This window comes from Balaenoptera musculus, chromosome X (assembly GCF_009873245.2).
Source record: "Balaenoptera musculus isolate JJ_BM4_2016_0621 chromosome X, mBalMus1.pri.v3, whole genome shotgun sequence".
Lineage (NCBI taxonomy): Eukaryota > Metazoa > Chordata > Mammalia > Artiodactyla > Balaenopteridae > Balaenoptera > Balaenoptera musculus.
The window spans coordinates 89,314,578-89,326,574 of record NC_045806.1 but is presented as its reverse complement, the minus strand read 5'-3'; the positions used below and the strand labels follow the sequence as shown (position 1 = coordinate 89,326,574).

The 11,997-nt window shown below is 35.5% G+C and overlaps 1 protein-coding gene across 2 annotated transcripts in view; it reads right to left on the bottom strand.

The window, feature by feature from the left end:
* Positions 1-5,805: 5,805 nt before the first annotated feature.
* Positions 5,806-11,997, bottom strand: part of NRK (Nik related kinase) — a 143,064-nt gene continuing 136,872 nt past the window's right edge. For both annotated transcript variants that reach the window (XM_036839057.1, XM_036839056.1), the window contains exons 27-28: positions 10,613-10,752; positions 5,806-8,893 (exon numbers count right to left, since the gene is read on the bottom strand). In XM_036839057.1, the coding sequence (XP_036694952.1) occupies positions 8,798-8,893; positions 10,613-10,752 (236 nt within the window). In that variant the 3' untranslated portion in view covers positions 5,806-8,797. The remainder of the gene's footprint in view (positions 8,894-10,612; positions 10,753-11,997) is intronic.

The window sequence follows — 11,997 nt, the reverse complement described above, 5'->3', positions numbered from 1 at the left end:
TATAGCACTAGATACTTGCACTGTAAACAAGGAAATGTCTCAAACCAATAATCTAAGTTCCTACCTCAAGGAAATAGAAAAAGAAGAGCAAAATGCATCTATAAAAAGCAGAAGGAAGAGAATAACAAAAATAAGAGCAAGAATCAATGAAAGTGAAAATTGGAAAACTATATAGAAAATCAGCAAAACAAAGACAAGGTTTTCAAAAAATCAATAAAATTGATAAGCCTCTGGCAGGACATACAAAAATAAAGAGATAGAAGACATAAATCACCACTACCAAGACTGAGGCAGGGAATATCACTAAGGATCCAGCAACTTAAAAGAATTGGACCAATCCTCAAAAACAATACACTACTAAAACTCAACCAAGATGAATTAAACAATCTTAATAGCCCTATAACCATTAAAAAATGTAATTCATAGTTTCACAGCTACCCTCCAAAAAGAAATCTTCAGGCACAAGTGGTTTTGTTGGAGAATTCTGCCCAAAATGAATATATCATATAAGCTGTAAATTACATGAGTTTGGAGCTCTGAAGAGTGGTTCAGACTTGAGGTAATTATTTGGGTGTTGTCTATGTATAGATGACATTAAAATGCACTAGAATAGATGTTATCACCTAAGGAGAAATTGTAGATAGAAGAGATATAATATACTAGAACTGAACCCTGAGGTGCTACAACGTTTAGAGATCACAGAGATGAAAAGAAATCAGAAGAGGAGACAGGAAAAAATGAGACCAGTTAGCAGAATTGTTCATGACTGTAGAGCCACAATCAACTGCACAAGTGATGTAGGAGACAAATCAGGAGAGAGTGGTATCCCAGTGGCCAGAGAAGAAATTATTTCAAGGAGGAGGGACTGATCAATTTTGCCAAACATTGCTGATATGTTAAATGAAAGAGGACTGGGAAAAACTGGCACTGTATTTAACAATGTAGAGGTCATTGATGACCTTGCAAAGAGCTCATCAGCTCTTTCTGTGGAATGGTGGGAATGAAAATCTGACTGGAATTAATATAAAAATGATTTGTAGAAGAGGACTTGCAGAGAATCAACTTGATACATGGGTGGATAAGATGGTGGGAGCTACTGATTGCTTTTATTTTCTCAGTGAAGTAAGAATGCAGGTCATTAGGTGAGAAGGAGAATCAGTGGAGGCAGGTTTTAGAAGATTAAGGACAGAAGAGAAAATATGAATTTTTCATCTTCCCATATGTAAGTGGGAAGAGTGAGTGGAATAGGGAAATGTTGTATAAATTACTGAGTTGCATTGCCAGCCCACTGGTGGCTTTCAGGAATGAATTCAAAATGAGACCAGTTAGCACAATTGTGTGTTTTCTTTTTTTTAAAACCTGCAGTTTATTTTATTTTATTTTTTAAAATTTATTTATTTATTTTTGGCTGTGTTGGGTCTTAGTTTCTGTGCGAGGGCTTTCTCTAGTTGGGGCAAGTGGGGGCCACTCTTCATTGCGGTGCGTGGGCCTCTCGCTATCGCAGTCTCTCTTGTTGTGGAGCACAGGCTGCAGACACGCAGGCTCAGTATTTGTGGCTCACGGGCCTAGTTGCTCCGGGGCATGTGGGAGCTTCCCAGACCAGGGCTCGAACCCGTGTCTCCTGCATTGGCAGGCAGATTCTCAACAACTGCACCACCAGGGAAGCCCAGTTGTGTGTTTTCTATAGCCACAATCAGCTGCACTGATGTGGATGTGAAGGAGACAAAGAATTTGATTCAAGGAAATTTATAATTTTGCTAAGCTAAAGAAAGGCAATGACGTTAAGGGCCCATGCATAGGACTGATTATGTTGATATACCACGAAATGTTAGCTGAGCCAATAAGGAATTGAGAACTTCTCTGAGTGAGGGTGAAGGGCAGTAAAAAGATGTTAGGATCATTGAATTGTGGGTCCATATGAAGTCAAAGAATTTTTGGAGTCCAGTGATAGAGGGAGTCAGTTGGAAAATGAAGGTGGTGGTCTGAGACTGGAACAATTGAATCTAAGCTTGTAAAAGTATAATTAATGGTAATGATACAGTCTAGAGTGTATTACTCTGGGAGTGGGTGGCTGAGATAATGTGGTCAAGTTTAATTGGATAGTAAGTCATGGATTACAGGCCGAAGGATATTGACAGAATCATCTAAGTAGATATTAACTTTATCAAGAATTAGAGGGCTTCCCTGGTGGTGCAGTGGTTGAGAATCCACCTGCCAATGTAGGGGACACGGGTTCGAGCCCTGGTCTGGGAAGATCCCACATGCCCCAGAGCTACTAGGCCCGTGAGCCACAACTACTGAGCCTGCACGTCTGGAGCCTGTGCTCCTCAACAAGAGAGGCCGTGATAGTGAGAGGCCCGCGCACCGCGATGAAGAGTGGCCCCTGCTTGCCACAACTAGAGAAAGCCCTGGCACAGAAACGAAGACCCAACATAGCCAAAAATAAATAAATAAATAAACTGAAAAATAAAAAGAATTAGAAATAGTGTTGGAGGAAATGACAGCAAGCCAGCGTTAAAATTTTTAAGGAATGAAGAGGAATGATGTGGAAGTCTATACATGACTGCAACAAGGATGAGTAATGGATAGTATGGTCTGATAGCAAGAGATTCAACAGTGGAGACTATCAAGGAAAGAGAGACAATGACTTAGAAGGGACAATTGTTTGGAAGCTGCAACAGGGCACAAAGGAAAGTGTCAGGGTACTAGGGAGGGGACTGTAGAGAGAATAATGAGAAGTGATTAGACATTTCTGGACTTCCTTATCATTGCAATGATAATGTTTCACTCTTCAAAATTTTCATTTCTTTGATTACATTAAGTTGAATTATTTTTTCATATGTAGGTGACAGGATAAGTAATTGTGGTTTAATTTGTTCTAACTGAATCTACTCTCCCCAAGTTTATGGATGGGTCCTTTTCCTTGGGCAGGTACAGAGGTTATACAGTGGAACTCAAGGCAAAAATTGTCTCAAAATCTCATGCTGGATTTTTGTTTGTTTTTTGCTTAAGCTCTTTGACACAATTTTCATAAAGGGAAAGGAAAGAGGTAATTACATTTTATATGGGATGAGGTGAGGACAGAAGTATAAGAGCTTAAAAGGAGAGAGAGAGAGAGAGAGAGAGAGAGAGAGAGAGAGAGAGAGAGAGATTCACCAGGAATAGGAAAGGATATGAGGAACTGTGGTTACTTAAAGCAGCAGGGACCTATGCCCACCCAGCACCCAGGGAGGTACTGTGACCACCGTGGATATGAACCTAGGTATCGGGGCTCCCTGTTTTGACAAAGATTTCCATAGCTACACAAGACACAGAAGTTGCAGAGTCACCACAAGAGACTAAGTGAGCAATGAGTGTAACAATCTTGACCAGTGTAGACTATAGATCGGTGGGGTACCCCTATTTTTTCTGATCCCTCAGACCTTCGTACAACCCTAGTAGATAAATAAGGAAAGAACAAATAATGATTAAGTTTAAATTTCCTCTCAGACTGGTGGGATAAGAGTTGGAGTTCAAATAACCATTTTTTGTTTGTTTTGGATTGATTTTTGCACATACAGGTTTGTGGAATAAAATTCATAAATACTCTCTACATTGTCAAATGAAGTGCCTATTTTCCCAGCCTGTCATGTAATATTAATTTTCCTTTTAGAGAGAAGATTTTCATTTTTGTGTAGTCCAATTTACTTTGAACTTCATTATATTCATTTCTATCTGGACTTGTGAGACTCAACTTCATGGTGTTAAAAGTTTGCTTTTAGAATTTTGGAAAGATTGTTCCATTTGACATGCATTTTAATGGCTACCTGCAAGTCAGACACACTCTTTCATCAGCTAAAAAAGTACCTTCAAGGGATGCCTGGAATTTGATATATCGGTTTATGGGAACATAATTTAAAATTATGGGATCAATAGTATATTGACAAACTTTGATGACCCTTAAATATGTCTCAGGATGCTGCAACGTTGAGTCATTCTTGTGAAAAAGAATCAGATTCAAACCAAATGTTTGTACAAAACAGACAGTTATATAGCTTGTTTTTGTGCTGTTTTTATGTTATTAAATAACCTTTGTCATTTCTCATGATCCTTGGGTAATTACTAAAGGGGCATAGTGGTCCCTTATGTGTTGCTTTTAAAGGTAAACAAAACTTTAAAAGACACTATTTTAATTTTATTTTGACCTACCCTTTGTTACATTTCAGGTTTGTAGGGTAAAGTAATTTGAAGTTACCCAAAATAGGTCATTACCCTTTGGTCACTGGAACCCAGATGGTACTTTCATGAAACAATTGGATTTGTGAGTTTCCATTTCAGGCTGCTGTAAATTAAATAGCACTAAGGACAATCAAATCAAAAAAGACTCAGTTTCCCCTTTAAACTCATGTTTTTATTGGGTCTTTGCTGTATAAGCACCAAATGAGGCACTTTGACGTATGGGATGGCAACGTTATAAGAAAAAGTTAATCCCGAACCTGATTTTGTATTTCTCTACAAAGTAGGCTGTGCACTAGCTGCTGAAAATATAAATCCATATAGAATCAATTTTATTCCCTTAGGAACTATTCTTCTTTAATCAGTTGACATGGTTGTAAACAATATAAAATGTAATATTGACAATGTTTTTTGAAACATGTTGGCCGTTATTACATTAGCTGTCTATTAAAGAGCAGGCACACTCAACCTGACTATCCTTAGGTGAGGGTTAAAGGACCTATTAAGGAAAAAGTGTTATTATACTGGAAAAAGATTGTTAATAGACTTGCAGTGTTGGAGTCTGTAAACCCACTGCTCCCTTTGAGAATGATAAAGTTACCAATAGCGATTTCTACTCATGACCTACACTATCCCATCCTTTGGTAAAGGATCCCCAGGATAATGCCATCTTTCAGCCTTGGGGCATCACCCTGCCCATTCTAATTCCAATCTGTGTTGATATTTTCATTCCTTGGCTCATAACACTGTCCCTTAAAGTAGTTGAAGTCGGTGGGTCCTATGTATCAAGCTGAATGAGTCAATTTGATCGTAATGAAGTATTTTGAATTTAGCCTCTAAAAGCCTGAGCAAGCATGTCATGTCCAGCTAACCCAACTCCTGAATGTCTGGCCATACTTGACAAATTAGGACCACACCAATTGGCTCTAAGAGGAAAGTCTGATGAACATCTCTCCAGAATGTTCTGAGACAATAGGATCTTCATGGGACCAGTCCTCTAACGCTTTTGTGACCTGCTGAGAGAAGTGCTATTCCTCTCCTGACCCTAACTGAAGAACTTGGCTTCCTTGACAATCTTCCATGTTTATCTTCCATTTTCCACCATCACTCTGCACTAAACCCTTTCTTGAATGTTAATAAACTATAAATCTTTACTCCACTCTTTGGATAAAGTTTCTCCTCTTTTTTCTCCACTGGACTTCAGGACAGACACTGGGATGGGATGGGAAGGAAGTCAACATTAAAACTTGCTCGGGTTTTACCCATACCCTGTGAGTCTGTGTGTCTGTTTAAAGTTCCACACATTTAGAGGAAAACTAATCCCACCACTGTACCCAGAAAGATTTTACTTTCTAATTCCACCACTGTACACAGAAAGATTTTAGTCAGGTTAATATACCCCTCCTTGGCTAGAATTCCTAATGGAACAATAGGCAGAACCCGTAACACCTCCCAATCAGTGCATTATTATATACTTTAAAGAAATGAATATTCCTTGAATGAGTCTTAACTCTGAGGTATTAAACGAGTGTATTTCAAATAATGACATCAATCAATACATTTAAAAAATTTTTATTTTTAGAGGTTGAACAATGATTCATTGCAGACTTTCTGATGAAACAATTAGCAGTCTCAAAGATTATTTCAATAAATTTTAAAGTTAGAGCACAGATTGAATATAAATCGATTTAAATAGGCACAGTTTTGAAAAGAACTGAAGAGTACTTAAAAGATCCCATTGAATTCATGTGGCACTATTCCTAGTTTTATCGATAGTGTCTCAATTAAATGTCCTGGCAGAAAACACTTAGTGATTAATTTATCTAGAAACTGGTAGCACTGAAAATATTAAAATTTATGCATTCCAATGGTTTGCGTGTGTGTGCTTCTATGTACACATGTGTGATTTCTGCTTTGCCTATTTTACTATCTTAATGATTATCCTTTCTTACTGTTTCCTCTGAGGCTCTTACCTTACTTCAAGAGACCTAATCACACTGAACTTTTCTTGTCAGCCCTTTGCATACATCATTTTCTAGCTTTTGAACATTTTCAATAATTCCTTCTATTTTGGACAAGGGCTTTGGTGAAAGAACTAAAGTACACTAAAATAACACTGTACTCTGTCCCAATGCTACTCACAACTTGCCAGAACTTTCATGCTTCAACTCACAGGACTCAGGAATCTGGCTTTTCAGAAATCCTCCTCAATGCTTCTGTGGTGGGCCAGGGCTTCCAGGTACTGCTGCTACAAGGTGAGGTGTAGTTATAATTTTTTCTGTCACTGTTCACTGACTGTGAAATTTAATCGTCCCTTCACTTTCTTGTTTTGGCTGGCAAAGGATGTAAAACTTCCAGATGGATTAACATCTAAATTGGAAATATTCATTACCTACAAACCACTTTAACTATTTTCAGTCCTTCCTAAGTTGACTATCCAACATCTCAATCTCCTTTCTTAATATGTGCCAAGCTTCCTTTCCTCATTAGCACCTTATCATTTAACGCTCAATTACACATTTGCAATGTCTCTTGCTTGTTTACTTTGGGACACCTCTGTAGATGCAGTTCACTATTGTGTATGTTTATTAGAATAACAGCCACAGAGCACAATGGGAGTTGACTTCCTAAAATAGTTTACTGTCTTACTGTGTTAAAAATACGATTTTAAGATAAAACTTATTTTTGAACCTTAACTGAGTAAATATGAAGAAAAAATGAATTCTTAAAAGACTTGATTCTACACGCTACTTAAATGAGAAAATTTTCTGAAATTCAAACATAGCAAGCTCCATTTGCTCAGCGATGAGGTACTTGCACAAAGTTCCCCATGGCCTTTTTGGTGTACAAATTTATAATAATGAAGACTACTTCTAAGGAAATAATTTGACATAAAACTTTTTTTTCTCTTTAAACTACTGCATTTAAAAAGTCATTCGAGTTGTAAACACTCAAGGATAAGCCAGTTTTAAGATCACATTATTGTGTCACAGTAACAGAAATGTGAATCACATTTACCTTTAATTCATGGATTCAGGTTCTCCTAAATTCTCATTATTGAGCTACTACATTCTTGATATAAGTTGTTAGGAAAATCCAAATCATCATTCCTGGCGCCAAGGTGCCAAGAAATAACGTGCTATCTTGAAATCACACATAGTCTGCTTTTGTATTTTGGTTAACCAGGTAGTTTGAAAATTATTATCCCACTAGCACTGTCTTCAGATTTTAGAAGCAGAACTAGAGGAATTATAATGAGGTATACTTTGTGGTAGTTCTGTTGCTTCTCTACTGCTCCAGAACTAACCATGGTATTGAGGATGGATATGCAGAAATGATGCTTTTCACCAGGTAGCAATTACCATAGGTGACCAAACGCCACCTATCTATGGCGTCTATAACTTATTGGGGTGATGGACTAGAATGATTTTTTCACGACTATAAATTTGTAGACCTAGGTATTTGATGAAAGTTGTATTTTCTTTCAAAATCTTTATTTAACCTATTACATTAAGTCCCTACATGTGGACTTATCACTTTTAGATTAATTTCTGATATTACAGAAATAGAAACATGAAAAACACAAGTATTAGCAGCCAAAACTTTTTGTTGTTACATTTTGTAATTTTTGTTTAATAACTGGAGTGAAATTTTTATATAGTTTAATCTGGAATCAGGAAAATATTTAATGCTGTCTGATGGTCACACTGTTGGCCAGATAAGAATTTTGATAAATCAACCAATCTGTCTTGGGGGATAGAATTTGACGCCTACTTTAAAGTATTAAAAAATACAACTTATTCTACAGTACATGTGTATAGGAGTTCAGTCCTGTATTCAGGCTTGCAAGTGTATTATTCGGTGGTTTTTAAAAACAGCTATTGCACATCTTTGGAGTTTCTGAGGAAAATCAAGCATCCGAGGCTTTCTTCCTTTCTTCTTATCAGGAGAAAACCAGCTTAACATGGGGTGAAAAGAACACAACTGTTCTCTATCTGTGGGCTTAACTGTCATGGAGCAATGAGGAAATGGGTGGCCTTTTCCCCTTTATCACTGTAGTTTTCTCCAGGCATGCAGGTTGTTCAGCCTTAGTCTGGTTTATGCTTAGTCCTTATTATTTTCATTTCATAATCTAACCTTTGGTTCTTTATAGGACTTGGCAAATTTGCATATGGTTTGTTGCTATTTTTATTTTTTTCCAAAAAAAACCCCTCATTCAGGGCCAACTCTTTTGAAAGCTGTTTGGAATCTAACTTATTACAGGTTTCTTAACTCCATGTTGTAAAATCTGAATATAGATACTGTCCAAACTGTCCAAAGAATAATGTTTGAATTCACAGTAACAAAAGTTACAAGGTTTGTGCAAAAGATATTGTACACCATTGGAGTACATAGAGCTTGCTATAGTTAATTTTATATATAAAGCTGCATTTCTCATTAAAACTATTCTGTGCTACATTAAAAGTATCTGATTTAACTTTCCCTACCAGTAAAACTGAATGCTCATTTAATCTCAGAAATTTAAAATGCAAATTGCATATTTATGATGTTTGTAATTGTTATAATAAATCATTGGAACCTTTTAAACACCATAATTGCTTTGGAGCTCTTCAAGTTTTCCAAGGGTCATGAAGTAAACCCGGCTGTGGCGATTGCGCAGGATAGAGGTAAAGAACAGCTTTAAAAAGAGAGAAAGAGACACCATCAGTAAATATTTAATACATTGCAAACTGATATTTCATAGATACAATTATAACTTCAATTTATCTGCACCAACCAATAAAATATTAAGCCATACTGTTTTTCAGAAAGGGATTTCCTCAGATTAAAGAATACGAATTTAAATTAGTATGGAGTCTAAATTACAATTAAAAAATAACATTTTACCATACTCTATAATTGTACTTCATATAGTTTAAATAAAATTAGATTTTTGTAGGTGGCATTCATCTGCTAAACTTCTTGATTGGTTTGGTTAACAATTCTCCTTTGCTATTTGTTTAAAATCTATTTTTATTCAAGTTGGCTTTCCTTTTTCTTTTAATATACGGAAAATATTACCTTATTTAGATGTTCACATTGTTGCTGGTGTTTAAGTGGCCACTGAAATTTTCTACTTGGTGCAAGCTTCTATTTCAGTGGAACAGACTGACATCAATAGACTGAGATTATGAGCTAAACCAATCAGCTTAGAGAGGAACATGTTGTGTAAATATGGTCTGTGCCATAAAGAAAATTAGGACAGTACAATAATATAAATAGCAAACAGAGGTATCCTTGTTAGGACTAAGGTTTTCAACACCCACAATGGATATACTTAGGAGGGTGTGTGATGTAATGATGATGATGATGACAATAACACTAGCTACCCTTGATTTAACACTTTTATGTGCCAGGCAATCTGTGAGATGCTTACTATATACATTTTATTAATAATTTTCAGAATTGTTCCCAAAGTAGTTATTAATATTCCCATTTCTGAGATGAAAAAGCTAAGGTTCAGAAGGACTAGTCAAACTTCCAGGTTTTTACACGTAGTTAGGTGGCAAAGCTGGGACTGCATCCTAGATCTATCCAATCTCAGTCACTGGTTCTTGCCATTATATCCCTTTATATTACAAAAAAGTACCTTTTCTTGATGCCCAGTGCTTTACCCTGTTTGTTCTGATATTAATTCAAATCCTTTGCAATTTCTTCCAAATGTGAATGTTTCCTGGTCTTATTAGAATTATTTCTTCACGCTATTATTTCTCATAACATGTTGGGACTGTAATGATGTCATGCAATTCATTTTTCCATCTAAACTATCTGAATTGGTTAAAATTGATCACATTACACAAATAATTGCCAAATCTTGATTTTATTTTTCTTTCCTGTGAAATGGACATAATAATGTCCACTTGTGAAGATTAACTATGATAGCTTCTAAAGTATTTAGCACAAACTCTACCATATAATTAGGTGTTCAGCAAACATAAGTAACTTTTTCCTTCTTCTGTTATTGGATTACGTTGAAAACTATAAAAGGAAGATTTACTCAAGCATTCTTTTTCAAAATATCATATTAATAGGAACATGAAAAGAACTATGCATCAAAGATAATAATGGAATTTGTAAGAAATAAAATAAAGGCTAAGCTTTGCTTTGGACACAATTAGAATTTTTACATTTTTGAAAATGATTTCTTTTGAAATCAAATTTCATGATTTACTAAATCAATGTTTCTAATGCAAATTGCAAAATTATTTTTATTAATTTATTATATTATTAAGAGTATGCCAATTTGGGAAATATAGCATAAATATATTTATAGCCAGAAAGAAAAGGATATAAATTTCCTTAGTTAATTTTCATCACTTGCTTTATTTTTGCTTTAACTGGGGGATGTAAACTATACCTTGTCACCTCGGGTACACAGAAATCTCAGCTTCTTAATTGACCTGCGCTTCAGTTCACTTTCCAGAACCCTTGACTGCAAAGAGCGGACTTCAATGGCTTTTTGGCCCCATCCTGTGGCTCGCTGTGAACACTCATAAGCTACAATAAAAATTTAAAAATCAGAAAAACATAATATCTTTCTGTCAGTGATAGAAAATTATAAACACAGTCAACATTTGATTATTAAGAGGGACATTATTACAGTTCAGGTAAATACATTCTTTTTTTCCTGCTTATAAGACTGTTGTTTGGCCACTATGCTGCTCAACAGTGGTGTTCAAACCAGCTATGTACTATCACCATTGTGACCAAGTATTCAACATTGTGAATAACTAGATCTCAGTTAAGTTTTGTATTCATATTCTCCAATACCACAGAAAAAGCTAAGGGTTAATCTTACCCTGTTTGTAGAAAGTCAAATCTAGCTACAGTGATTCTTTATTTTATAATCTAGTTGAGGTACAACATCCTGTAAGGGTTTGTACTTGTGCTTAAGTGACATACATGGAAACCTGACTAACTTATCAAAATTAAAACTGCTAAAAAATGACTCGCTCAAATAATGACTTTAGCAACTCTAATGTAATTCAATTAACTACCATGTTATACATAGAACTAAAGCTAATTTGATACTGCTAAGCCTTATCTCTTGCTCAGGAAATTTTTATTAAGATTTAAACTATTGGACGCTGTTTTTATATTACTCAGTGACAATAAAGACTATGACAATTGCTTTAAAGCAGAAAACCTAATTATGTAAATAGCCATATAGTCAGCTGACACTGTAAGGTATTTTCTGACATGGGGAGCAGTATTTTTTCCAACAACTGCATACAGCAAAATTTTCTAAACTTAATGCACAATGTACTTGCTGAGCCCAAGTACACAGTTCACATGGCATTACATAATTTCTACCTTAATTCTAAAACACATTAATCAGCCACTTAACCTAGCTACTGAGCTAGCTTGTGTATGGGATGAAATCCAATGATTTAGTTTGGAATGCTTAATGATACTTGCTGTGATTGCTAAGTCTCTATATATTTGTTTGAAAATCCAAAGCAAAGATCTTATTAGTAAAAACATTCATTATATCTAAAGGAATGTAGATTGGGAAAATCTGGATCTAGGTTAGTTTTAAATAACAAAGCAGTTGTTTTTAGACAGAAAAAGAGAGTAATTGATTTCCTTAATATTAGTGTTATAATGCAATCTTTATATACTCTCAAAATACCCTTAATACACAGACCAAAATATCATGTTTTTATAGTGCTATAATTTATTTTACACATAGAGGGATGCTTTTCAATTTTAGTGACTTAAAATAGCTCTTTGTTTTAGGTC